At 55.7% G+C, this 26,998-nt stretch overlaps 9 protein-coding genes across 9 annotated transcripts; all 9 read right to left on the bottom strand.

Moving 5' to 3' along the window:
- Nucleotides 1-151: 151 nt before the first annotated feature.
- ABB37_06042 (putative ras-like small GTPase) lies at nucleotides 152-1,921 on the bottom strand (the record flags this gene model as incomplete). The annotated part of the gene is made up of 1 exon (XM_015804283.1): nucleotides 152-1,921. The coding sequence occupies one exon, from the start codon at nucleotides 1,919-1,921 to the stop codon at nucleotides 152-154; it is 1,770 nt and encodes a 589-aa protein (XP_015657417.1).
- A 694-nt stretch (nucleotides 1,922-2,615) lies between these two features.
- ABB37_06041 (putative NAD dependent deacetylasemidazole (cobb) protein) lies at nucleotides 2,616-3,461 on the bottom strand (the record flags this gene model as incomplete). Its single annotated transcript, XM_015804282.1, has 1 exon — nucleotides 2,616-3,461. One exon carries the CDS (start codon nucleotides 3,459-3,461, stop codon nucleotides 2,616-2,618), a length of 846 nt encoding a protein of 281 aa, XP_015657416.1.
- Nucleotides 3,462-4,889: 1,428 nt separating this feature from the next.
- On the bottom strand, nucleotides 4,890-6,332 carry ABB37_06040 (amino acid permease 3 (AAP3); the record flags this gene model as incomplete). Its single annotated transcript, XM_015804281.1, has 1 exon — nucleotides 4,890-6,332. The coding sequence occupies one exon, from the start codon at nucleotides 6,330-6,332 to the stop codon at nucleotides 4,890-4,892; it is 1,443 nt and encodes a 480-aa protein (XP_015657415.1).
- A 2,213-nt stretch (nucleotides 6,333-8,545) lies between these two features.
- ABB37_06039 (amino acid permease 3 (AAP3)) lies at nucleotides 8,546-10,042 on the bottom strand (the record flags this gene model as incomplete). The annotated part of the gene is made up of 1 exon (XM_015804280.1): nucleotides 8,546-10,042. The coding sequence occupies one exon, from the start codon at nucleotides 10,040-10,042 to the stop codon at nucleotides 8,546-8,548; it is 1,497 nt and encodes a 498-aa protein (XP_015657414.1).
- A 2,616-nt stretch (nucleotides 10,043-12,658) lies between these two features.
- ABB37_06038 (amino acid permease 3 (AAP3)) lies at nucleotides 12,659-14,101 on the bottom strand (the record flags this gene model as incomplete). The annotated part of the gene is made up of 1 exon (XM_015804279.1): nucleotides 12,659-14,101. One exon carries the CDS (start codon nucleotides 14,099-14,101, stop codon nucleotides 12,659-12,661), a length of 1,443 nt encoding a protein of 480 aa, XP_015657413.1.
- Nucleotides 14,102-16,314: 2,213 nt separating this feature from the next.
- ABB37_06037 (amino acid permease 3 (AAP3)) lies at nucleotides 16,315-17,811 on the bottom strand (the record flags this gene model as incomplete). Its single annotated transcript, XM_015804278.1, has 1 exon — nucleotides 16,315-17,811. One exon carries the CDS (start codon nucleotides 17,809-17,811, stop codon nucleotides 16,315-16,317), a length of 1,497 nt encoding a protein of 498 aa, XP_015657412.1.
- A 2,616-nt stretch (nucleotides 17,812-20,427) lies between these two features.
- On the bottom strand, nucleotides 20,428-21,930 carry ABB37_06036 (amino acid permease 3 (AAP3); the record flags this gene model as incomplete). Its single annotated transcript, XM_015804277.1, has 1 exon — nucleotides 20,428-21,930. The coding sequence occupies one exon, from the start codon at nucleotides 21,928-21,930 to the stop codon at nucleotides 20,428-20,430; it is 1,503 nt and encodes a 500-aa protein (XP_015657411.1).
- An 848-nt stretch (nucleotides 21,931-22,778) lies between these two features.
- On the bottom strand, nucleotides 22,779-23,255 carry ABB37_06035 (hypothetical protein; the record flags this gene model as incomplete). Its single annotated transcript, XM_015804276.1, has 1 exon — nucleotides 22,779-23,255. The coding sequence occupies one exon, from the start codon at nucleotides 23,253-23,255 to the stop codon at nucleotides 22,779-22,781; it is 477 nt and encodes a 158-aa protein (XP_015657410.1).
- A 1,224-nt stretch (nucleotides 23,256-24,479) lies between these two features.
- On the bottom strand, nucleotides 24,480-26,192 carry ABB37_06034 (putative sodium stibogluconate resistance protein; the record flags this gene model as incomplete). The annotated part of the gene is made up of 1 exon (XM_015804275.1): nucleotides 24,480-26,192. The coding sequence occupies one exon, from the start codon at nucleotides 26,190-26,192 to the stop codon at nucleotides 24,480-24,482; it is 1,713 nt and encodes a 570-aa protein (XP_015657409.1).
- Between the last annotated feature and the right edge of the window lie 806 nt (nucleotides 26,193-26,998).

The following is a 26,998-nucleotide window of genomic DNA, read 5'->3' as shown; positions in this document are numbered from 1 at the left end:
AAAACCCACTACACCGGTGACGCGACCCGCGCCACGAAAAGGTATCGATATTGCGTACGTGTAGCCTTGAGCAGTGGAATTTCTTCTTGACGAAAGAAAGAACAAGGAGCAGACCAAACCACAAAACTGGAGAGAACTTTAAAGCTCCGTTTTACATGAGAACACACTTGCACTTCCCCTTTGTCTTTTTCTCCTTCTTGGCCCGTTCCTTTGCCACGGCGTTGTCTTGTCGAATGTCATGCTCAATCTGCGCAAAGCGATCGTTCAAGCGCGCATGCATCTGCCCTCCATCTTCATCGTCATCGTCGTCGGCGCCAGCAGCGGCGCGGCCCCCTGCCTTGTTCTTGTCGTCCTGCATGCCTAACGAGTCCAGGATAGACGGTGCGGATTGACGCGCCGCGTTGTCGTTGACCCGCTCACGCCCCGACGCCACGTCATCTTCCATTTTGTCCGCATCGTTCCGCAGCGCATCCGACGCCACCGTCGTCACCGCTGCGGCCCCACTCGGCTGCCCGCCCTTCCGCTGACCGGCACGGCCCAACAACGCGTTCATCTCCGCCTGCTCGCGCGCTTTTCGAGCTTGCGGGGTTTCGTTCGGGTCCGGCGGGGCGGCCCGCGCCGTCTTCCTCCTCGCGCTCACCTCCACCTGCACCTCGTCCAACCTCAGCGCGGAGATGGAAGAGTTTGATACGGATGGCGGGGCTGCCACTGTGGCCGCACCCGGCGAGGGGATATCCGGCGAGCGAATAGAATTGCGTAGGCTGCCGCCGCTGCGGGCGTGTGGCTCGTCTGGCCCTTCAATCGGAGTGAAGACGGCGGTGGAGGCCAGCTGCGAGGCGGCCATGTCAAACTGAAAAGCCCCGGTAGTACGCCAGCTGGCGGCCGGTTGCATTGGTGGTGGCGGTGGTGGTGGTGGAGGTGCTAGTGCGGGTGGTGGTAGGCCGGCAGCGGTGATCGGTGCATCCGCCGTGAGTGGTGCACCCTTGCGGGTGGGCGAGCTCCCAGGTCTCTGCATCGGCAGCACCGTGCGCGCAAAGACGTCGTAGGTGGAGGGCATCACCGGGACGTCCGCCCTCTCGCTCGCCTCTGGCGTGTTGCGCAGCAGGGCGAAGGCGAGCGTCTGCAGCATCGACCGCACATTCTGCCGCGTCTTGGCGCTCACCTCCGCGTAGTGCACCTCGCTGAAGAGGTCAAACACCTCCGCCTGCACCTTCTTGGCCGTCACAATCGCGTCCCTGTCGATGCCGTCGACCGCCGTGTAAAACTCCGTGTTCGTGGCCGTGTCATCGTCCTCGCTGCCCGCGGCGAAGGCCATCTCGGGGGATCGGGCCCGCTTTCGCGCGTCCCGCAGCGCCGCCGTGTTGTCCTCCATGTCGTGCAGCACGTCGATTTTGTTTGCCACGACCATGATGTTGCTCTGGTCCAGCTCCGGGATGTGCTCCGCTGCGATCGACAGGTGCCGGTCCACCACGTCGTGCAGGCTGCTCGCACTCGTGACGTCAAAGACGCACACGACGAAGGAGGCGTTGCGGAAGGTGTTCTCGTACTTCGCGGCGTACTTTGTCAGACCCGCAGTGTCCCACAGCTGCAGTCGGAGGGAGATGCCGGGGAGCACATGGGGGAGGGCGAGGGAGTAGAAGTCCGTCCCCACGGTGGGGGTGACGGCACCGAGGTGGTCATCGTCATCGCTGCTCTCCGCGTACTCGGAATCCTCGTACGGCGGCGTAGACGGTGCTAGCGAGTGCACGGCCAGCATGCGTTTGATGAGGCAGGTCTTGCCGACGCTGTAGTCCCCCAACACCACCACCTTGAAGACGAATTCTTTTTCCACCGCGACTTTCGTCTGCGCCCCCGACGCGTCCTCGGTGTAGGTGAAGTCGTCGTCGTCGTCCGCCGTGCCCTCAACACCACCGACCTGCATGGTGGAGTCCTTCCAATGAGACGAGGGGGAAAAGAAGAGGAAAAGGGAAAAAAGAGCAGCGGAGCGAAACGTGGGTGCGACTACTCTATGAAGAAGCTAAGCGAAACTCACCTCGTCAACGATAACTTCTTACCGTGCTTTTTTGCGAAGGCAGTTTAAGAAGAAGAAAAGAGGTAGAGAGCAACAGAATACGCGAAGAAAAGGTGTGGCGCAAAGTGGGAGGAGGAGGTTTCGAGGGGCCGCTCTGGTGCCATGTGCAGCAAGGCAGCCAGGCTGCTCCTATCGCATACAGAGAACCCGTCGACGTTCCTCTCGCCAGTGGAGTTGAAGACACTGTCAGAAAATTATAAAACCTCAAGGAGAACGCTGCGCTGTTATCATCAATTTCTTTTTGGAACTCGCTCTTCTTCACAAGAATAGCTTATGCGAGCTAGGAACGTGATTGTAGATCGCGGGGGAGAAGAGGGAGCGCGTCCATCACGAGACGAGAACACAACAGAGGTGCGACGTACACATGCATATATATCGAACACGATAGTGAAAAGCAGGAGCTTTGTAAAACAAAACGGAAGCAGCCAGAAAGAGGAAGAAAAGAAAATAACGTAAGACTAAAGCACAGAGGGAAAGGCATGAAGCTAAGAAACGGCATAGCTTGTCACATACGCAGAAAAGCACCGTACAACGACTCGCTTAACTAGGTTGGGTCCCGCCCTTCTTTGGCTAGCTGCAGCAACAGCGGGAGAGCTATCGAACTAGACTGGCGAATACACACGTTCATCCCCTTGCTGTGAGCCGTGTGCTCGATGTTGACCTCAATCTTCACCACTCCAGGAGCGCACAGCTCCGGAAGTGACGCACCGGGCTGCACCACGCCGCTGGTGCCCACGACCAACAGCACGTCTCCGGCGCGAAGACCGCAGACTGCCACTTCCGATTTCAGCCACGCGTCCTCCGGCAAGCTTTCGGTGAAGAGGACCACATCGGGACGAGCTGGACTACCGCAAATCGCACACCGCGGCTGTGCTTCCGGGAGCTTTCCCTCCACGAGAAGGTCCATTGGGTGGCCATTCTTTATGCAGCGGTGCCGCCAGACAGAACCGTGCACCTCATACACAAACTCTGTTGGGGAGCCGGCACGTTGGTGCAGGGCATCGACATTCTGCGTGATCACCTGCACCGCATCCGCGTCGGCTAAGTGAAGCTCATCACGCAGCCGAGCAACGGTACGGTGGCCTTCGTTTGGCTGTGCAGCGGCGATGGGAGTGTGGAACTTCTTGTATCCCCACCACGCCATGGTCGGCATCCAACGCCAGCCAAACGGAACTGCAAAGAGGGCCAGGGCAATCTTGTTTTTCCACACACCCACTTCGGGATCGCGAAAGGTGTTAATACCGCTCTCGGCGCATATCCCGGCTCCGCTGAACACGACGATGCGTCTCGCGTGCGCGAGGGCCGCTTCGGCCAACTGCGCCGCGTGCGTGGAAGACGACGAACGCTCCGCCGACGCGATCAATACAGACACTTCAGCACCCGAGTCCATTAGGGAAGGGGAGGGTGGACGACGGACGTGCAGCAAACATCGCCTCGGAACGTCTCCCACGATTACTTTCATGAGAGCGACGGATAAAAGAAAAACTTCTTGTGTTTCGCTTCGGCTCCGCAGACAAGAAAGTACGAAAGAAAGGTCCGTACATTCGTGGTGCCACCGTCGCAAGGGACAGTCCGCAAATGAGGTACCACCAAAGGGGAAGTAGAAAAACAGCAGAAGCTCGGAAAGAGAAGGGGGAGAGAAAAGAAGAAATGACTCTGCAAGTGATGCCCACGTTTTGCATCCAAGATTGACAACACAGCAAAGCACGCAAATAGCAAACATAAACTCTGCGCTCCCTCCCCCCCCCCCCACCCACCACACACAACAAGCGCAAGGGCAGATATCGTTTCAAAAGCAATCAATGCAAGCAAAGATGCAGTACGTGGCTCTATTGGCAACCACTCGAGTCGCAAGGAGGCAGACGAGCAAAGACTACGTACTTGCGCATTGTATGTAGTCCTGCTTCTATCTTCGAGAACTTCTCATCCCCATAAAACATCTCATGAAAGAATATATAGTCAAGGAAAGAAACAAGAGGGCTCCAAGAAGGAGCCACCGAGTTTCAACGCCAACAAACAATATATATGTGAGAAAAACCGTCAATCGGCACGGTAGCGAGAACACCCCAGCATACACACTCAACAAGACGAAATGAGAGCTAGGACACAGTAAAAGAAGAGGATATATGTTAGATGTGTATGCAAAGGTGTGCGTGAGGAACTGCCACTACACTACTCCAGCACCTGTTTAGCGCAGCGCAATCGAAAGCCTGACATTAAAGGAGCCGAATACGGCTATTTGTTTTTCAAGTCCTCCACGACGCAACTCCGCTAGAGCAGCGTCACAATGAGAAGCCCTTCATCTGAAAGAAAAAACCTCAACGCATAAATCAGAGAGAACGGCCATGGTGACAAACAGAGCCGTCTCAGGAAGAAAGAGATAAAAGAAAGCAAAAAAAGTAAGACAGAGAAAAGCAATCATAGAGAAGAGAAAAATGAGAAGCGTCCCGCCCAGAGTCCCCACAGAGGACGTGTCGAGGACCTTCGAAACCTGAAACTGTTAAGGTAGCGAGAAAGAAACAAATTTGTGTTTACCGAAGGAGATAAAACAAGAAAGAGATGTATTGGAGAAACAGAACTCGAAAAAGAATCCGTCGTAAAGGAAACAACCCGCAAGACAGACCGAATTGAAAAAGCAACGAAGCAAACAAAAGGGGAGGGGATACAATTTCACCCTGGCGAAAAATAGGGCGTACAAAAGCGTAAACAACGAAATCAAACAGCAAACATATCCGACCGAAGAGAGAGAAAGAGAACACACGCAATTCACGGTGAAGACAACAACGAGGATACCAAAAAGAGAGGTTGGTCGCTTCCGTTAGACCACAAAGCTGAAGTACACCGTCGCAATCGCGCCGAACACAATCGCAATCACGCCGCACACGACCAGGAAGTACGTGGCCAGCCAGTGCCAGATGCCCACAGACTTGATGCTCCAGTCACCGCAGTACATCCAGTAGTACGCAGGGAACAGAAACCCAATGAAGCCGCCACACAGCGAACCCACAAGCCCGAGGGCAGTGTTGATGCTCGGAATGAACAGTCCGCAGATCAGGATCACCACGGACATCGCCAGCACCACGAGGATGTGCTTCCAGTAGGGGAGTGTCTCAATGTTCCAGCTCAGGCAGTGGTAGATGAAGTTGCGGCACGGCACCATGTTCATGGCGTACGCAGCGCACAGCTTCACCAGCATGCCGATGTACGCCACCATCATGTAGGGCTGGTGCACCGGGTCGAAGTTGAACAGGATCGAGTCCTGCGTGTCGTCCGCGAAGTCGAAGTAGCCGAAGACACCGGCAAGGATGTAGAACATCATGCACACCGTCATCGCGATGGCGCTCGCCACCGTCAGTTGCTTCACCGAGGGACGCGGCCTCTGCTCATGGTACACATTGCCGGCCACCACTTGACACAGATACGCAAAGATGAAGATGGACAGGCCGTAGATGGCCTTGTTGCCGACGGTGAAGCACTGCATGTCGCCGCGCATGCCATCCTTCATGCCGTTCGTGCTGGAGTGCACCACAATCGTGACCACGAAGTACAGCACCATCACCACGCCAAACGCGGAGACGTAGCGGATGCTGTTCACGTGCTTGGGGATGATCACGGGCATCATCAGCACCAGCCACACCAGCGACGTCACGAGGCGGTTGCCGCTCGTCGTCAACAGATACGCCGGTGTGCCGGGGGACTTCCGCAGAATGGGATCGATCAGACTGCTCACTGCGCTGATGTACGCCACTGCAGTGCCGAAGCACGACAGCCACAGCACAAAGCCCGCGAAGTAGTCCCAGCCGCGGCCAAACAGCACATGAGCCAGTTCCTCGTAGGTGTACACGCCCGTCTTCTCCATCGCGTAGCCCATCAGCGTCATCGAGTACACAGTCACGGCCGTGATCACCACCAGGTAGATGATGGACATTACGATGCCGGACATGGCGAAGGAGGAGGGCATGGAGATGATGCCGCCGCCAAGCGTCACGGAGCCCAGGCTGAAGCAGTTCGACACGAGGCCGCCGTATGGAATCAGCCACTCCGAGAAGCGCTTGAACACGTTTTTCGTCCGCCGGGGACGCTCCTCCGCTGCGTTGCCCGCTTCATCATACATCAAATTACTCGCAACGTTGGCGTCGATGTGGGGATCACGCTTCCGGTCAAGCTGCACCTCCGGCGACGTTGGCGACTCCCTGTCGAGGTGGTCGAGCAGTGTGCCGGAGAGCTCATCGTGGTGGATCGGTTCGCCTTTGCCACGCATCGTGTCGTGTGCCGGGTAGGAGTCTCGAAGGGGGGAAAGAAAGCGCGGTGGCGATACGTGCTGCACGTGCGGTGGAGAAACCTCAGCTGAGACAAGGAGGCGGAAGTGGTGTAGGGCACCTTAAACTTAAATTATTCACTGGGGTATAGGCACCAGAGAGCAAAAGATGAAATAGCAGAGCACAGCGGGGGAGGGGGAAGGGAGGAGGTGTGCATTAGGGGAGTGCAGAGGTGGAGGTGTAAAGCGCACCCTTTGTCTCCGCGTTGGGTCCAAAGAGAACCCGGTGCACCGCTGTCACCGCCAATGAACACACTACAGAGAGCTGCAAGAGATACCGAAAGAGTTGCAAACCGCTCTCCTCACTGCGATCAAGCCGCCTATCGTGCCGAGCGGCGAAACCCTGAAGAGAGGACCTTCCCGGGAATTATCCTTGTGCGTCGTGGCGGCTCAAAGCTGAGAACCCGAAAGTGTTATCTTTCTCTTTTTGCTGTCGAACCGCAGCACCGTTCGTAGCGCCAAAAGAAAGGAAAAGTAAAGCAATTATCTTCAACAATGTCAAGGCGCAAACGAACGATCGAATTGGAAGTATTGACGAGAGCTAAGCCCAATGCAAGTACATCATTGTCTGGCCACGCCGCACATATGAGGACAACGTTGAGCAGAAAAAAGGCAGCGTTTCAGCTAGTTTTCGTTGTTTTAGTGTAGAACGAGAGAGAGGGACGGGATGAAAAGCGGCAGCGTAAACGGCGGTGAGGTCGCTGTCTCAGCACTCAAAAACAATATATTTTGAATCTCATATAATGAAAAGAAAGCAAAATGGGAGAAGAGAGGAGAGCGAGCCACCTAGGAGCCCCTCGTACTGATCGCTTCGGGAGAGGGAAAAAGAAAACGTAGTGGCTCGCTTCTGTGGGGAGACAGCGTGTCTCGCCCACAATACTTCAAAGTCGAGACGGCGCGTCCCGCGCTCCATGCATCGGTGAGACGGGTAAACGATGCGCAGCGGGACACCTCGACGCACAACCACAATCGAACAGCACTCTTTCCTTCAAAAAAAGATAGTAAAATAAGAAAACAAGAAACAACGGTCAGTAGCAAAATTAAGAAAAACGCATAGGTGTTTTCGGGGAGATAATCTACCGCTCATACATATATATATGGGTGGTTGCCTAAATGAATGCCTGTAAATGTTCAGCACGTGGGACTCTGCACGAGCACAGCGGAGGCACACGAAGGAACAGAGCGCAACCCCGAAACACTTTCGTTGGCGCTACTAAGAAAAACATCTTTAAAAAAAGACCAACTTACTCTGCACACGATGGACGCTCAGCAGCTCTTTCACAGGAGGCATAATACTTGGCAGTTGCGGGAAGGAAAAGAAACAGAGGAGTAAAAGCAGAAATAAGAGCTGATACCACACACACACAAAAAGCTTCCAACGTGCAGACCGGGAGGGTTGTATTTTCAAAAGCGGACAGCACTGGCTCGTCGTTCAAAAAATAATACGAGGACCACGTTCAAGCACAGTTTGCACCGAATCACTCTGCGGTTGTGACAGGAAAGGGCAGCGGTTAGCGCGTGCTTAAATACCCCGTAACTTCAAGGTAGTGATTAGAAAAAGGTAAAAAAAAGTGGTGAATTACAACAGAACGGAGAAGTAACGGGACTGAGAGAGAAGGAGAAAAAAAGAGTTTAAAGGAATGCATCGCTAGCATGCCGTCTGTAATAGAGATCACGAATCGGCGAAAAACAGAATGTACGGCTATAATCTATAAAAGCCACATAAACGATGGTGCGGATTTCTCTTGTCCAGGACCCAACTACTTGTGATGGATCCAGACGAAGCGACGACACCTAACGAAGCGGGAAGAGCGTTCAGCCGGTAGCAAAAAAGGAAACGCTATCAGCGCAATCTAAAAGAAAAGAGAGAAACAAATCAAAAGAGAACGTTCCAGTAAAGCACTTTCCATGCCGCGAGAGGTGAACGAAGAAGAGAAATACGCAATTCACGGTAAAGAAAACATCGAGGGAGGCAGCGGATGCGTTTGTGCCACCGCCGTCAACGAACACTATAAGCGTAGCACGCACCAAATACACGGTAGCACGGCCCACTATACCAGTAGCGCCCGCACATACACACAAAAAGAAGCGAAGAGCACAACACGATGTCATTGATAAGGACACCAGATACACCCTCGAAACCAAAAATGGAAAAGTCATTGCAAAAGAGGGAAAGAACAGCCTACGGTGGCACTCTCGTTGCACAATGAACTATACCACAAAGCTGAAGTACACCGTCGCAATCGTGCCAACACAATCGCAATCACGCCGCACACGACCAGGAAGTACGTGGCCAGCCAGTGCCAGATGCCCACAGACTTGATGCTCCAGTCACCGCAGTACATCCAGTAGTACGCAGGGAACAGAAACCCAATGAAGCCGCCACACAGCGAACCCACAAGCCCGAGGGCAGTGTTGATGCTCGGAATGAACAGTCCGCAGATCAGGATCACCACGGACATCGCCAGCACCACGAGGATGTGCTTCCAGTAGGGGAGTGTCTCAATGTTCCAGCTCAGGCAGTGGTAGATGAAGTTGCGGCACGGCACCATGTTCATGGCGTACGCAGCGCACAGCTTCACCAGCATGCCGATGTACGCCACCATCATGTAGGGCTGGTGCACCGGGTCGAAGTTGAACAGGATCGAGTCCTGCGTGTCGTCCGCGAAGTCGAAGTAGCCGAAGACACCGGCAAGGATGTAGAACATCATGCACACCGTCATCGCGATGGCGCTCGCCACCGTCAGTTGCTTCACCGAGGGACGCGGCCTCTGCTCATGGTACACATTGCCGGCCACCACTTGACACAGATACGCAAAGATGAAGATGGACAGGCCGTAGATGGCCTTGTTGCCGACGGTGAAGCACTGCATGTCGCCGCGCATGCCATCCTTCATGCCGTTCGTGCTGGAGTGCACCACAATCGTGACCACGAAGTACAGCACCATCACCACGCCAAACGCGGAGACGTAGCGGATGCTGTTCACGTGCTTGGGGATGATCACGGGCATCATCAGCACCAGCCACACCAGCGACGTCACGAGGCGGTTGCCGCTCGTCGTCAACAGATACGCCGGTGTGCCGGGGGACTTCCGCAGAATGGGATCGATCAGACTGCTCACTGCGCTGATGTACGCCACTGCAGTGCCGAAGCACGACAGCCACAGCACAAAGCCCGCGAAGTAGTCCCAGCCGCGGCCAAACAGCACATGAGCCAGTTCCTCGTAGGTGTACACGCCCGTCTTCTCCATCGCGTAGCCCATCAGCGTCATCGAGTACACAGTCACGGCCGTGATCACCACCAGGTAGATGATGGACATTACGATGCCGGACATGGCGAAGGAGGAGGGCATGGAGATGATGCCGCCGCCAAGCGTCACGGAGCCCAGGCTGAAGCAGTTCGACACGAGGCCGCCGTATGGAATCAGCCACTCCGAGAAGCGCTTGAACACGTTTTTCGTCCGCCGGGGACGCTCCTCCGCTGCGTTGCCCGCTTCATCATACATCAAATTACTCGCAACGTTGGCGTCGATGTGGGGATCACGCTTCCGGTCAAGCTGCACCTCCGGCGACGTTGGCGACTCCCTGTCGAGGTGGTCGAGCAGTGTGCCGGAGAGCTCATCGTGGTGGATCGGTTCGCCTTTGCCACGCATCGTGTCGTGTGCCGGGTAGGAGTCTCGAAGGGGGGAAAGAAAGCGCGGTGGCGATACGTGCTGCACGTGCGGTGGAGAAACCTCAGCTGAGACAAGGAGGCGGAAGTGGTGTAGGGCACCTTAAACTTAAATTATTCACTGGGGTATAGGCACCAGAGAGCAAAAGATGAAATAGCAGAGCACAGCGGGGGAGGGGGAAGGGAGGAGGTGTGCATTAGGGGAGTGCAGAGGTGGAGGTGTAAAGCGCACCCTTTGTCTCCGCGTTGGGTCCAAAGAGAACCCGGTGCACCGCTGTCACCGCCAATGAACACACTACAGAGAGCTGCAAGAGATACCGAAAGAGTTGCAAACCGCTCTCCTCACTGCGATCAAGCCGCCTATCGTGCCGAGCGGCGAAACCCTGAAGAGAGGACCGCCCGGGAGTTGTCCTGGTGCGGCGCGGCGTGAGTGGTGCAGCACAAAGCTGCATACTCGAAAATGAGATGTTTCTCTTTTTGCTGTCGAATCACAGCATCGTTGGTAGCGCGAAAGGAAAGTAGAAGTACAGAGGGGGTCATCTGCCGTTGGAGTGGTTAAGGAGTGCGATAAGGTAAAAAAATAACATTTAAAAAAAGCCATGTACGGAGAGGATAATAAGCGTAGGCGACGGAGGAGGGTCCCTACCGGTGAAGGCATTGCAAGAAAGGGGGAGTGAACAGTGGCCGCACGAGGCCGAGACCGCAGCGTAGTGGCTCACCATGTTCACTTCAGCCGCGATTGAGGTGCGCTTTACGGGGGACAACGAAAGATCGAGTCACGTGTGTGGGTAGCGAAGCGTATCGCACCCGAACCGCAGATGCCTGGAGCTCTCTCTCGCTCGCTCGCTCTACACTCCTACAAGGCGGCCCCGTGCCCTCATCGTCATCTATCAGAGGTACGCGCCGGCAAATAATGAAAAGGCGGCATCCAGCTTTCTATCATCGTGACTTGACACGAACGTGCAGAGCCGCCGCAGTAGATGTTCCACGAAAGCAGCATACAAAACAAATAAAAGAAAAGGCTCACACGCCTTGCGGGTAAGAGTTATTGTTGGTCTTCTACCTTCTCAAACGGCACATAAGGTATATATCGGGGCGGAGATGAGTATGAAATGCGGTCTGCCCGCAAAGACGAAAAACAAAAAGGATACACCCGTGAAAACGCGCAAACTCGTTGGTGTTGTTAAGCGAGAGAGCAACTAATCCACAGCGGAGCACCGCCGCCACACACACGTACGCGTGCACACGAAATCACCAAAAAAAAACTCCAGCCGGCTATCAACGATTAAAAACAAAGCAAACTCGCCACACCAAAATAAACACAGCAAACGTGTGTGTTTGCGTGTGTGTGTGTGTGTGTGTGTGTTCGTCAACGGCTGAAGCTACTCCAAAGCAGCAAATGAGATGACGATCGCGCTGACAATGAAAAGGACAAAGAAGGGCCATCATAGCGCCTCCTGCGAGAGGAGTCACCTACGTGCATACGTGCCACATCTTCGCTGCTTCATGCGGAAGATGACGAGCGAAAGAGAAAGCAAGAAAACACTCTGATGGAGGTGAGCCACAGGGGAGAAAGAAATGAACGTACGGATGTTTGCGTCGCGCGCAGAGAGAGAGAGAGAGAACCAGATACAAAGAAGAAGAAACGGAGCAAACAAAGTTGATGACGGCAGCTCATAAAGCAGAAGACCGTCTCTGCGCTGTGCGCAGTAAAGACAGGAGACGATGCAGGAAACCGAGGAAGCGGAAACCGACAAAACAAACAACAGAAACAGGAAAAACAGGAAAGAAGGTAAACCGGATCGAAGAGTTAAACAAATTGTCGCGTCTCGTCTCCATCCTCGGTCTCACCACGTGTCCTCGTAACAGTAGCGGCAAATGGTCAAAAACACTAGAACTAGAGAACTCTGAAAAATACATTTCCCCGATGTTTATATATTGTGCTACTTGCGAAAGCCCGGAGGTGAACTCCTTCAGGAGAAAAGAGCGCCATTGAAACCATCAGAGTCATTGTTAGAGAAAGAAAATAAAAACACAAAAGAAGATGTACGCACATCAAACGGAGGCGCGCAGAAGAGAAAAAGGCAGCCTCTTTTGGTAAACAACAACCGACTAGAAAACATTTCTCTGGATTCAAAAACAAACCGCGACGACGGACAACTTCAATTTAAAAGAAAAACAGGAACGAAACGAGGGGATCAAAAACGATAGTAGAAAAAAACATTTGTATTGCAACCGCAGTCGCAGCTCCACCAAGTCCAGTTGCGCTATAGGGCAACCGCACAGATACAAAGCGCCCGTGTGTGGTGAGAGTCACATTGCCTAGACGACACAACATAGTTGTGAACCAATCACAGCATCTTTACCCACAAAAACCACAAAACGCAGGCGCAGAGCAGAACGTGACCATGAGAAAACCAGCGAGCCGCGTGCAAGACAATTGGCGTCCTCTCTATCTATCGTTCATCCACTGATTGGCGGATCTCACTTTCGAGCCAGTCATCGCGCCATTCGCCCTCACGGAACGAAAACCGAAGCACACACATAAGCAAGTTAAACGTCAGCCTATGAACACCGCCACCGCATCTCCTCCCTTCCGTTAGACCACAAAGCTGAAGTACACCGTCGCAATCGCGCCGAACACAATCGCAATCACGCCGCACACGACCAGGAAGTACGTGGCCAGCCAGTGCCAGATGCCCACAGACTTGATGCTCCAGTCACCGCAGTACATCCAGTAGTACGCAGGGAACAGAAACCCAATGAAGCCGCCACACAGCGAACCCACAAGCCCGAGGGCAGTGTTGATGCTCGGAATGAACAGTCCGCAGATCAGGATCACCACGGACATCGCCAGCACCACGAGGATGTGCTTCCAGTAGGGGAGTGTCTCAATGTTCCAGCTCAGGCAGTGGTAGATGAAGTTGCGGCACGGCACCATGTTCATGGCGTACGCAGCGCACAGCTTCACCAGCATGCCGATGTACGCCACCATCATGTAGGGCTGGTGCACCGGGTCGAAGTTGAACAGGATCGAGTCCTGCGTGTCGTCCGCGAAGTCGAAGTAGCCGAAGACACCGGCAAGGATGTAGAACATCATGCACACCGTCATCGCGATGGCGCTCGCCACCGTCAGTTGCTTCACCGAGGGACGCGGCCTCTGCTCATGGTACACATTGCCGGCCACCACTTGACACAGATACGCAAAGATGAAGATGGACAGGCCGTAGATGGCCTTGTTGCCGACGGTGAAGCACTGCATGTCGCCGCGCATGCCATCCTTCATGCCGTTCGTGCTGGAGTGCACCACAATCGTGACCACGAAGTACAGCACCATCACCACGCCAAACGCGGAGACGTAGCGGATGCTGTTCACGTGCTTGGGGATGATCACGGGCATCATCAGCACCAGCCACACCAGCGACGTCACGAGGCGGTTGCCGCTCGTCGTCAACAGATACGCCGGTGTGCCGGGGGACTTCCGCAGAATGGGATCGATCAGACTGCTCACTGCGCTGATGTACGCCACTGCAGTGCCGAAGCACGACAGCCACAGCACAAAGCCCGCGAAGTAGTCCCAGCCGCGGCCAAACAGCACATGAGCCAGTTCCTCGTAGGTGTACACGCCCGTCTTCTCCATCGCGTAGCCCATCAGCGTCATCGAGTACACAGTCACGGCCGTGATCACCACCAGGTAGATGATGGACATTACGATGCCGGACATGGCGAAGGAGGAGGGCATGGAGATGATGCCGCCGCCAAGCGTCACGGAGCCCAGGCTGAAGCAGTTCGACACGAGGCCGCCGTATGGAATCAGCCACTCCGAGAAGCGCTTGAACACGTTTTTCGTCCGCCGGGGACGCTCCTCCGCTGCGTTGCCCGCTTCATCATACATCAAATTACTCGCAACGTTGGCGTCGATGTGGGGATCACGCTTCCGGTCAAGCTGCACCTCCGGCGACGTTGGCGACTCCCTGTCGAGGTGGTCGAGCAGTGTGCCGGAGAGCTCATCGTGGTGGATCGGTTCGCCTTTGCCACGCATCGTGTCGTGTGCCGGGTAGGAGTCTCGAAGGGGGGAAAGAAAGCGCGGTGGCGATACGTGCTGCACGTGCGGTGGAGAAACCTCAGCTGAGACAAGGAGGCGGAAGTGGTGTAGGGCACCTTAAACTTAAATTATTCACTGGGGTATAGGCACCAGAGAGCAAAAGATGAAATAGCAGAGCACAGCGGGGGAGGGGGAAGGGAGGAGGTGTGCATTAGGGGAGTGCAGAGGTGGAGGTGTAAAGCGCACCCTTTGTCTCCGCGTTGGGTCCAAAGAGAACCCGGTGCACCGCTGTCACCGCCAATGAACACACTACAGAGAGCTGCAAGAGATACCGAAAGAGTTGCAAACCGCTCTCCTCACTGCGATCAAGCCGCCTATCGTGCCGAGCGGCGAAACCCTGAAGAGAGGACCTTCCCGGGAATTATCCTTGTGCGTCGTGGCGGCTCAAAGCTGAGAACCCGAAAGTGTTATCTTTCTCTTTTTGCTGTCGAACCGCAGCACCGTTCGTAGCGCCAAAAGAAAGGAAAAGTAAAGCAATTATCTTCAACAATGTCAAGGCGCAAACGAACGATCGAATTGGAAGTATTGACGAGAGCTAAGCCCAATGCAAGTACATCATTGTCTGGCCACGCCGCACATATGAGGACAACGTTGAGCAGAAAAAAGGCAGCGTTTCAGCTAGTTTTCGTTGTTTTAGTGTAGAACGAGAGAGAGGGACGGGATGAAAAGCGGCAGCGTAAACGGCGGTGAGGTCGCTGTCTCAGCACTCAAAAACAATATATTTTGAATCTCATATAATGAAAAGAAAGCAAAATGGGAGAAGAGAGGAGAGCGAGCCACCTAGGAGCCCCTCGTACTGATCGCTTCGGGAGAGGGAAAAAGAAAACGTAGTGGCTCGCTTCTGTGGGGAGACAGCGTGTCTCGCCCACAATACTTCAAAGTCGAGACGGCGCGTCCCGCGCTCCATGCATCGGTGAGACGGGTAAACGATGCGCAGCGGGACACCTCGACGCACAACCACAATCGAACAGCACTCTTTCCTTCAAAAAAAGATAGTAAAATAAGAAAACAAGAAACAACGGTCAGTAGCAAAATTAAGAAAAACGCATAGGTGTTTTCGGGGAGATAATCTACCGCTCATACATATATATATGGGTGGTTGCCTAAATGAATGCCTGTAAATGTTCAGCACGTGGGACTCTGCACGAGCACAGCGGAGGCACACGAAGGAACAGAGCGCAACCCCGAAACACTTTCGTTGGCGCTACTAAGAAAAACATCTTTAAAAAAAGACCAACTTACTCTGCACACGATGGACGCTCAGCAGCTCTTTCACAGGAGGCATAATACTTGGCAGTTGCGGGAAGGAAAAGAAACAGAGGAGTAAAAGCAGAAATAAGAGCTGATACCACACACACACAAAAAGCTTCCAACGTGCAGACCGGGAGGGTTGTATTTTCAAAAGCGGACAGCACTGGCTCGTCGTTCAAAAAATAATACGAGGACCACGTTCAAGCACAGTTTGCACCGAATCACTCTGCGGTTGTGACAGGAAAGGGCAGCGGTTAGCGCGTGCTTAAATACCCCGTAACTTCAAGGTAGTGATTAGAAAAAGGTAAAAAAAAGTGGTGAATTACAACAGAACGGAGAAGTAACGGGACTGAGAGAGAAGGAGAAAAAAAGAGTTTAAAGGAATGCATCGCTAGCATGCCGTCTGTAATAGAGATCACGAATCGGCGAAAAACAGAATGTACGGCTATAATCTATAAAAGCCACATAAACGATGGTGCGGATTTCTCTTGTCCAGGACCCAACTACTTGTGATGGATCCAGACGAAGCGACGACACCTAACGAAGCGGGAAGAGCGTTCAGCCGGTAGCAAAAAAGGAAACGCTATCAGCGCAATCTAAAAGAAAAGAGAGAAACAAATCAAAAGAGAACGTTCCAGTAAAGCACTTTCCATGCCGCGAGAGGTGAACGAAGAAGAGAAATACGCAATTCACGGTAAAGAAAACATCGAGGGAGGCAGCGGATGCGTTTGTGCCACCGCCGTCAACGAACACTATAAGCGTAGCACGCACCAAATACACGGTAGCACGGCCCACTATACCAGTAGCGCCCGCACATACACACAAAAAGAAGCGAAGAGCACAACACGATGTCATTGATAAGGACACCAGATACACCCTCGAAACCAAAAATGGAAAAGTCATTGCAAAAGAGGGAAAGAACAGCCTACGGTGGCACTCTCGTTGCACAATGAACTATACCACAAAGCTGAAGTACACCGTCGCAATCGTGCCAACACAATCGCAATCACGCCGCACACGACCAGGAAGTACGTGGCCAGCCAGTGCCAGATGCCCACAGACTTGATGCTCCAGTCACCGCAGTACATCCAGTAGTACGCAGGGAACAGAAACCCAATGAAGCCGCCACACAGCGAACCCACAAGCCCGAGGGCAGTGTTGATGCTCGGAATGAACAGTCCGCAGATCAGGATCACCACGGACATCGCCAGCACCACGAGGATGTGCTTCCAGTAGGGGAGTGTCTCAATGTTCCAGCTCAGGCAGTGGTAGATGAAGTTGCGGCACGGCACCATGTTCATGGCGTACGCAGCGCACAGCTTCACCAGCATGCCGATGTACGCCACCATCATGTAGGGCTGGTGCACCGGGTCGAAGTTGAACAGGATCGAGTCCTGCGTGTCGTCCGCGAAGTCGAAGTAGCCGAAGACACCGGCAAGGATGTAGAACATCATGCACACCGTCATCGCGATGGCGCTCGCCACCGTCAGTTGCTTCACCGAGGGACGCGGCCTCTGCTCATGGTACACATTGCCGGCCACCACTTGACACAGATACGCAAAGATGAAGATGGACAGGCCGTAGATGGCCTTGTTGCCGACGGTGAAGCACTGCATGTCGCCGCGCATGCCATCCTTCATGCCGTTCGTGCTGGAGTGCACCACAATCGTGACCACGAAGTACAGCACCATCACCACGCCAAACGCGGAGACGTAGCGGATGCTGTTCACGTGCTTGGGGATGATCACGGGCATCATCAGCACCAGCCACACCAGCGACGTCACGAGGCGGTTGCCGCTCGTCGTCAACAGATACGCCGGTGTGCCGGGGGACTTCCGCAGAATGGGATCGATCAGACTGCTCACTGCGCTGATGTACGCCACTGCAGTGCCGAAGCACGACAGCCACAGCACAAAGCCCGCGAAGTAGTCCCAGCCGCGGCCAAACAGCACATGAGCCAGTTCCTCGTAGGTGTACACGCCCGTCTTCTCCATCGCGTAGCCCATCAGCGTCATCGAGTACACAGTCACGGCCGTGATCACCACCAGGTAGATGATGGACATTACGATGCCGGACATGGCGAAGGAGGAGGGCATGGAGATGATGCCGCCGCCAAGCGTCACGGAGCCCAGGCTGAAGCAGTTCGACACGAGGCCGCCGTATGGAATCAGCCACTCCGAGAAGCGCTTGAACACGTTTTTCGTCCGCCGGGGACGCTCCTCCGCTGCGTTGCCCGCTTCATCATACATCAAATTACTCGCAACGTTGGCGTCGATGTGGGGATCACGCTTCCGGTCAAGCTGCACCTCCGGCGACGTTGGCGACTCCCTGTCGAGGTGGTCGAGCAGTGTGCCGGAGAGCTCATCGTGGTGGATCGGTTCGCCTTTGCCACGCATCGTGTCGTGTGCCGGGTAGGAGTCTCGAAGGGGGGAAAGAAAGCGCGGTGGCGATACGTGCTGCACGTGCGGTGGAGAAACCTCAGCTGAGACAAGGAGGCGGAAGTGGTGTAGGGCACCTTAAACTTAAATTATTCACTGGGGTATAGGCACCAGAGAGCAAAAGATGAAATAGCAGAGCACAGCGGGGGAGGGGGAAGGGAGGAGGTGTGCATTAGGGGAGTGCAGAGGTGGAGGTGTAAAGCGCACCCTTTGTCTCCGCGTTGGGTCCAAAGAGAACCCGGTGCACCGCTGTCACCGCCAATGAACACACTACAGAGAGCTGCAAGAGATACCGAAAGAGTTGCAAACCGCTCTCCTCACTGCGATCAAGCCGCCTATCGTGCCGAGCGGCGAAACCCTGAAGAGAGGACCGCCCGGGAGTTGTCCTGGTGCGGCGCGGCGTGAGTGGTGCAGCACAAAGCTGCATACTCGAAAATGAGATGTTTCTCTTTTTGCTGTCGAATCACAGCATCGTTGGTAGCGCGAAAGGAAAGTAGAAGTACAGAGGGGGTCATCTGCCGTTGGAGTGGTTAAGGAGTGCGATAAGGTAAAAAAATAACATTTAAAAAAAGCCATGTACGGAGAGGATAATAAGCGTAGGCGACGGAGGAGGGTCCCTACCGGTGAAGGCATTGCAAGAAAGGGGGAGTGAACAGTGGCCGCACGAGGCCGAGACCGCAGCGTAGTGGCTCACCATGTTCACTTCAGCCGCGATTGAGGTGCGCTTTACGGGGGACAACGAAAGATCGAGTCACGTGTGTGGGTAGCGAAGCGTATCGCACCCGAACCGCAGATGCCTGGAGCTCTCTCTCGCTCGCTCGCTCTACACTCCTACAAGGCGGCCCCGTGCCCTCATCGTCATCTATCAGAGGTACGCGCCGGCAAATAATGAAAAGGCGGCATCCAGCTTTCTATCATCGTGACTTGACACGAACGTGCAGAGCCGCCGCAGTAGATGTTCCACGAAAGCAGCATACAAAACAAATAAAAGAAAAGGCTCACACGCCTTGCGGGTAAGAGTTATTGTTGGTCTTCTACCTTCTCAAACGGCACATAAGGTATATATCGGGGCGGAGATGAGTATGAAATGCGGTCTGCCCGCAAAGACGAAAAACAAAAAGGATACACCCGTGAAAACGCGCAAACTCGTTGGTGTTGTTAAGCGAGAGAGCAACTAATCCACAGCGGAGCACCGCCGCCACACACACGTACGCGTGCACACGAAATCACCAAAAAAAAACTCCAGCCGGCTATCAACGATTAAAAACAAAGCAAACTCGCCACACCAAAATAAACACAGCAAACGTGTGTGTTTGCGTGTGTGTGTGTGTGTGTGTGTGTTCGTCAACGGCTGAAGCTACTCCAAAGCAGCAAATGAGATGACGATCGCGCTGACAATGAAAAGGACAAAGAAGGGCCATCATAGCGCCTCCTGCGAGAGGAGTCACCTACGTGCATACGTGCCACATCTTCGCTGCTTCATGCGGAAGATGACGAGCGAAAGAGAAAGCAAGAAAACACTCTGATGGAGGTGAGCCACAGGGGAGAAAGAAATGAACGTACGGATGTTTGCGTCGCGCGCAGAGAGAGAGAGAGAGAACCAGATACAAAGAAGAAGAAACGGAGCAAACAAAGTTGATGACGGCAGCTCATAAAGCAGAAGACCGTCTCTGCGCTGTGCGCAGTAAAGACAGGAGACGATGCAGGAAACCGAGGAAGCGGAAACCGACAAAACAAACAACAGAAACAGGAAAAACAGGAAAGAAGGTAAACCGGATCGAAGAGTTAAACAAATTGTCGCGTCTCGTCTCCATCCTCGGTCTCACCACGTGTCCTCGTAACAGTAGCGGCAAATGGTCAAAAACACTAGAACTAGAGAACTCTGAAAAATACATTTCCCCGATGTTTATATATTGTGCTACTTGCGAAAGCCCGGAGGTGAACTCCTTCAGGAGAAAAGAGCGCCATTGAAACCATCAGAGTCATTGTTAGAGAAAGAAAATAAAAACACAAAAGAAGATGTACGCACATCAAACGGAGGCGCGCAGAAGAGAAAAAGGCAGCCTCTTTTGGTAAACAACAACCGACTAGAAAACATTTCTCTGGATTCAAAAACAAACCGCGACGACGGACAACTTCAATTTAAAAGAAAAACAGGAACGAAACGAGGGGATCAAAAACGATAGTAGAAAAAAACATTTGTATTGCAACCGCAGTCGCAGCTCCACCAAGTCCAGTTGCGCTATAGGGCAACCGCACAGATACAAAGCGCCCGTGTGTGGTGAGAGTCACATTGCCTAGACGACACAACATAGTTGTGAACCAATCACAGCATCTTTACCCACAAAAACCACAAAACGCAGGCGCAGAGCAGAACGTGACCATGAGAAAACCAGCGAGCCGCGTGCAAGACAATTGGCGTCCTCTCTATCTATCGTTCATCCACTGATTGGCGGATCTCACTTTCGAGCCAGTCATCGCGCCATTCGCCCTCACGGAACGAAAACCGAAGCACACACATAAGCAAGTTAAACGTCAGCCTATGAACACCGCCACCGCATCTCCTCCCTTCCGTTAGACCACAAAGCTGAAGTACACCGTCGCAATCGCGCCGAACACAATCGCAATCACGCCGCACACGACCAGGAAGTACGTGGCCAGCCAGTGCCAGATGCCCACAGACTTGATGCTCCAGTCACCGCAGTACATCCAGTAGTACGCAGGGAACAGAAACCCAATGAAGCCGCCACACAGCGAACCCACAAGCCCGAGGGCAGTGTTGATGCTCGGAATGAACAGTCCGCAGATCAGGATCACCACGGACATCGCCAGCACCACGAGGATGTGCTTCCAGTAGGGGAGTGTCTCAATGTTCCAGCTCAGGCAGTGGTAGATGAAGTTGCGGCACGGCACCATGTTCATGGCGTACGCAGCGCACAGCTTCACCAGCATGCCGATGTACGCCACCATCATGTAGGGCTGGTGCACCGGGTCGAAGTTGAACAGGATCGAGTCCTGCGTGTCGTCCGCGAAGTCGAAGTAGCCGAAGACACCGGCAAGGATGTAGAACATCATGCACACCGTCATCGCGATGGCGCTCGCCACCGTCAGTTGCTTCACCGAGGGACGCGGCCTCTGCTCATGGTACACATTGCCGGCCACCACTTGACACAGATACGCAAAGATGAAGATGGACAGGCCGTAGATGGCCTTGTTGCCGACGGTGAAGCACTGCATGTCGCCGCGCATGCCATCCTTCATGCCGTTCGTGCTGGAGTGCACCACAATCGTGACCACGAAGTACAGCACCATCACCACGCCAAACGCGGAGACGTAGCGGATGCTGTTCACGTGCTTGGGGATGATCACGGGCATCATCAGCACCAGCCACACCAGCGACGTCACGAGGCGGTTGCCGCTCGTCGTCAACAGATACGCCGGTGTGCCGGGGGACTTCCGCAGAATGGGATCGATCAGACTGCTCACTGCGCTGATGTACGCCACTGCAGTGCCGAAGCACGACAGCCACAGCACAAAGCCCGCGAAGTAGTCCCAGCCGCGGCCAAACAGCACATGAGCCAGTTCCTCGTAGGTGTACACGCCCGTCTTCTCCATCGCGTAGCCCATCAGCGTCATCGAGTACACAGTCACGGCCGTGATCACCACCAGGTAGATGATGGACATTACGATGCCGGACATGGCGAAGGAGGAGGGCATGGAGATGATGCCGCCGCCAAGCGCCACGGAGCCCAGGCTGAAGCAGTTCGACACGAGGCCGCCGTAGGGGAGCAGCCGCTGGGCAAACACCCCAAAGCCGCTCCGCGCCGGGGACCGCCCCACCGCACGCTCCGTACCGTCCCTTGAGACAGCATCGTCGCACACAGCAACGGCGCACAACGCCTCTCGGGGCGACAGGGGGGCTTGCGGAGGGGTGAGTCGCCGTCGATGCTGTCCGCACCAAACACACCACGCACGTCGCAGTCCCCGCACTCGCCGCTCACGCACGCGCACCTTCCGCTCGTGTTGCTGGCAGTGGGGAGCGGGGGGCGGTGCAGGAGAGCAGGCGGCAAAACCCATTCGGAAGGCGCAGGCGCGGCAGCGGAGAGAGGGAGAGGCGGACGGAAACGGGGTACGCGGGGAGCACCGAGGAAGGAGCGGAACGGCTGTGAAACGCAGGCGGAGCGCGGACCGCGGAAAAACACAGCAGCCAGGAGGAGCGCCTGCAGAGGGGAGAAGTAAGACGGAGTGGAGAAGCAGCGTGGGACACCGAGAGCCAGCGAGCGCAAAGGAAAGGACGCTCAGCACGTGCGCAGCAGCGGCGCTTCACGGCTCACGAGCAGAGGAGGGCAAAGGGAGGAGGAGCAGAGCGGCGTTGAAGTGCAGTGGTGGAGCACACAAGGAGAGGGGGCGAGCAGCTTCATCGCACAGAGGGGCGGCGCTCGCAGGCACACACGCCGCGCCGACCACGGCCCACGCACCGGTGCAGCAGCGATGGACGGCGCGTGGGGCGGCACCGAGCAGCGCACCCCAGCGCCGCCAGAGAGGGAGAGAGAAAGAGAGGCGCGCCCGGCGGAGACGCGTGAGGAGGCACGGTCGAGACATCATCTCCGTCGCCGGCGGCCGTGCACGTCGCGCATGCAGCCGGGGAAAGGGGGTCGACGCACAACGGGAGAAATCAGCACAGACGCAGTCAGGCGGCGCCAACTCACACAAACGGATATCCATACTGTACATCACGCACACACCACAGCGATGCCGGGAAGCGGCACTTCGGCAGCGCAGCCACAGCAGGCGGCCCTCGGAGCCAAGCGCGCAACGGGGAGGGCACAGCACGACGCGCCAACAGCTGCAGGCGGGCAGCGACAACACGCAGCGTCGGCACCACCGGCTCTCCGCGCAGAGGCACAGCGCGCACCGCCCGCCCGCTAGGAGCCCGCCTTGTCCATCGGACGGTACGGGTACCGGCTCGCACGCGCAGCGAACTCCTCGTTGCGGCGACGATCGGCCGCAAACTTGTCCGCGCGGTACGTCGGCGCCGCCCTCTCCAGTCGCTCCAGCATCCTCGCGTTCTCCTCCGCAACAACAGCCTGCCGCTGCTGCCGCGTGCGCTGCGAGTTCACCGCACGGTTGTGGTCACGCCACGGCTCACTCGTGTCCACGCCGCCCTTCGTGTTCATTATGTGCACCATCTTCTCCACAAGCTTCGCGTTGTCGCGGTCGATCTGCGCGGCGCGGGCAGGGTTCGTGCGCACAGCGCCGGGCTTGCGTGCGTAGGCGCAGCTCGCCGGCGTGTCGTTGTCGATGCGGCGGCGCTGGCTGGCCACGCGCTCCCGGTGCTGCACGTACGCCCGCTCGCGGTCGCGCTCCACACCCACCATCGTGCCGTTCATCTTGGGCTGCATCGGCGGCGACGGGGCTCGCGGTGGCGGCAAAAGGGCAGTGTGTCTCGGGGGAGAGAGGGAGAGCTGCGGGTCGGCTTTGGGGACTGTGTTAGGGGAATGGGCCAGCTGCTGGCGTCGTACGCGCCGCGACGTCATCCGGCGGCGGCAGAACAAAAAGAGAGAGGAAGAAGAAGGCGTGAGAGGAGGAGCGGCAGGTGGCGGAGAAGGGCAGGCAGCGCAGACGGCGAGGAGCAGCAGGCTCGGGAGCACACATCAGCACCACGGTCGCACAGCAAGAGAAGAGCACCAAACAAATGCGCCTGGTTCTGGTCGCATCGCAGCGCCGTCGTTAAGCAGCGACTCGTCTAGCCAACGCTCACCGTTCGGGGAACGCAGCCGTCAAGGTGGCGTAGCGACCTTCCTCTCGCAAGAGAAGTACGAGTGGCACGGTGCTACAGAGAAAGTATCGAGTAGGGTTCTGAAGCCTCGTGGGCACATTGACCTGAGATATAAAACAAACCAGCAAATGAAAATGAAAAGAAGAGGCTCTAGCTCTTTGACTCTCTATGATAAGCTACAAGTGGGTAAAGGAGGAAATGAAATAACAATAATAATAAGTTAACCAAAAAGAAGACACCTCTGGACAGAAGAATAAAACAAACGATTCGAAACACGGGCTTACTCGACCAGCATAGACACGAGAAAGCAGCATGCTTGGCGGGTGCCTCCACAACAAGGGTCTCCTCATGTTACATCGGATATAAACAAGCAAAAGAGAACAAGAAATACAAAGCGCAGAACAGAGGAAATGGCCACTGTGGATGTCGCAGCTCGAGGAAAATCCAAAATAAGAAGAGAACAAATTATCACGGACGCTAGCTCAGGAAATTTTGATGGAAAAAGCGATTTTACATACAACGGGAATAAAGCATCGAGCTTCCGGTCCAGCGGGTTTTACGAGACAGTTCAAGCAGAAAAAGCTGCTCAAGTCACTCTACCTAACAAGGCTGCCTCAAACTCCATCTCCGCTAGTAATTAAAAGAAAAACAATACACGGGGTTAAAAGATTACAAAGCGAGCTAAAAACTGCGTCACACGCATCGCTTTACTACGCATCCGTTGGAGACAAGAATCACTAACATGCAATGCCTCAGCGTAGCGGAAGAATTAATATACAAAAAAAATAGAACCAGAGAAAACGATTAGTCAGAAGGCAGTTATCAAACAAAGAGCCATTCCATGGCCTTACACAGACGCCTCATCTGTCATCTGCTGAAACTGTGCGTCCAAGAGATCAGAAATAGATGTGCGGCACCCGTACATGTTCAACGCAAATTGAACGGAGGTGGTGCGGAGCTCCTGCCACTCTTTCGTCTTGCCTCGTGCGTGCAGAAGGGCGCCAGTGATCACCGCCATGCGAAACAGTCCAATGCTCATCTCCTCCAGTCCGGCGGCAGTGAACAGATGCCAGTCCCGCATCGTGGCATCGTCAGGCACACCGCACATCTTCAAGAGGTACGCGCTGCAGCCAGGGAAGGCAGTGCCCGGTTCAAAGTGGCGGCTAGCGTCGACTCCCAAGTACCAGGGGAAGCTCCGCTCCATGGGCGTCATCAGTTTGATTGAACGTCTACCGCGACGGTCACACTGAATGCCCATTTCGGCTGAGACAAACCTTGACAAGTCAAGAAGCGGGACAGACAGCGCCGTGAAGTACTCGGCCTGGCGGAAGAAGTTCGCTTGATCGTCCGCGAAGCTCGGCGACGAGCCCAGACGGAGATACGCCGCCTTCCCTTCTCGGGGTGCGCGCGACTTTGGATGCACGGCGGCGTTTTGAGCAGCCGAGGCGGCCGGACCGGCGTCAGCCGCAGCACATTCCTTGATGCTGTTCCCCAAGAACGCAATGAATCCACCCATCAGGTTGCCAAGGTAGATGTGCGAGTTCGCCTCCGCAACAGGCGCCAGCTGAGCTCGCACAGCCTCTAAGCACTGGTACGCTAAGTCGAACATCGTCCTGAGGGTGTCAAGCGGCACGTTCCTGCCGGACGAGCGCACCATCCGAAGCGTCGACGTAAGGCACGACAGCACATTCGACATCCACAGGAACTGCACCGACTCCCAAAACACGCAGAGAGCGTCGTCCTGTCCAACGGATCCAGTCGTGTAGTTGCTCAGGCTCCCGTTCATTGCACTTCGGTTGATGCTGGAGTTCGCCTTCGACCGGCAAAACGACGATTGGGGCTGTGCGGCGATCCTCCCGTAAAGACCGAACATGTCCTCGCCCTGCACGTCGCCCGTCGCGTTGTGCTCGGCAAAGTGCGTCTGCAGGAGGTGCAGCATCGCCTGCAGGCGCACAGCGGTGTAGGAGTTGTACATCATGCTCAGCTTCAGGGCCATATCGCAGCTGTCACCTCCGGAAGCATCGACCTTACGGCGGTATATGCGAGCGATGTCGCTCAGCATGCGCACGTAGTCCTGCAAGTCCACAAGGCGCCGGTCCACCGGGAAAATCAGCGCCGGGACTCGCGCAGCAGCCTCGGCAGCCACCGAGTCCGCATCCTCGTCGTCGGCGAGACTGGGGATCGTCTGCGCAGCCTGCCGCGGCGAGTCCGCCGAGACGCCGTCGGTACGGCGGCTGCTCTCGTTGCCGTCGTGCAGGGAGAGGCCCAGCGGGGGCGAGGAGGTTGAATTCCGTGGCGCGGCAACGAATGCACCATCGACGTCGCGCCGCTCGCCGCCGTGGTCGAAGGGGTCCTCCGCATCGCTGCCCCGGTCGCCCTTCGGCACCGTCACCTCCATCACGTCCGTCCAGAACGCGTGGCCGGGGTGGTTTCGGATGGCCTGGTTGAAGTAGATCTCGGCCACCGTGTAGCAGCCCTCCTGCACCTTCGCGCAGCCGTCGTAGAAGCGCGCAGGGTGGTTGTCGCCAACGTTCTCGATCTTGGTTTGCTTGGCACCCATCGTGGCGAGGGCAGGGAAGAAAGCGGGTGCTGAGCTCAACAGGCGGGTCGGGGTGACGGAGTACGCACACTCGCTCGCAGAGGAAAGCGGTGAAGCTGTGTCTTCGTTTGGTTAAGGCGGACCACTGCGCAGTCGGTGGAGCGTCGGTGGATGGGGAGCGGGGAGGAGAGGGCAGACACCAGGGGAGAGAGAGAGGAAAGTGAGCAGCCGTCGGGACACATTCCGTCATCGCGAGACAACCAGCGCAGGTTGCGCCGCGGCGGGCGTCGGCCGCTTCAAGGGAAAGAGGTCCGCCAGCGTCCGCCTACAAAGCGGCTCGCCTCAGCACAGCACCACGCAACACGACACGCACAGCACGCCGTCACGAATTCGGCGCGACACCGCATCGGTGCAGCAGCGCTCAATTCATGCGTTGGGGCACAGCTCGTACAGCACCGGCACCAGCTGCAGCGGGCGGCGCAGTACACGGAGCAGAGGGACGCCGCTCCCGCCCAGCGTGGAGTGCACAGGCACCAAGAAGAAAAACAAAGACGGCCCGCATGTCTTTCGCTGGGGGGCGTGGACAGGCAGGGAGACGCGTCGTGTGTGCGCACCCGAGCAACGCGCTCCTCCGTCGCACAGCAGCAACGCGGCTCGGAAGCGGCAGTACCAGACATCACCGCGGGCCGCCGCGTCGCACAGCATCCACAACGAGCACCAACCCGCGGCGGCACAGGGCAGCTTCGAAAAGAGAGAAAACAAGCACTTACGCGTGAGGCCGCAGCACACAGCTTTAAGGCGGCCACCGCAGCGGAGAAGGGGGGGGG

The sequence above is a fragment of the Leptomonas pyrrhocoris genome (assembly GCF_001293395.1).
Source record: "Leptomonas pyrrhocoris isolate H10 chromosome Unknown, whole genome shotgun sequence".
NCBI lineage: Eukaryota > Euglenozoa > Kinetoplastea > Trypanosomatida > Trypanosomatidae > Leptomonas > Leptomonas pyrrhocoris.
Note: the sequence above shows the minus strand (reverse complement) of the source record. Positions and strands in the feature narration are given on the sequence as shown.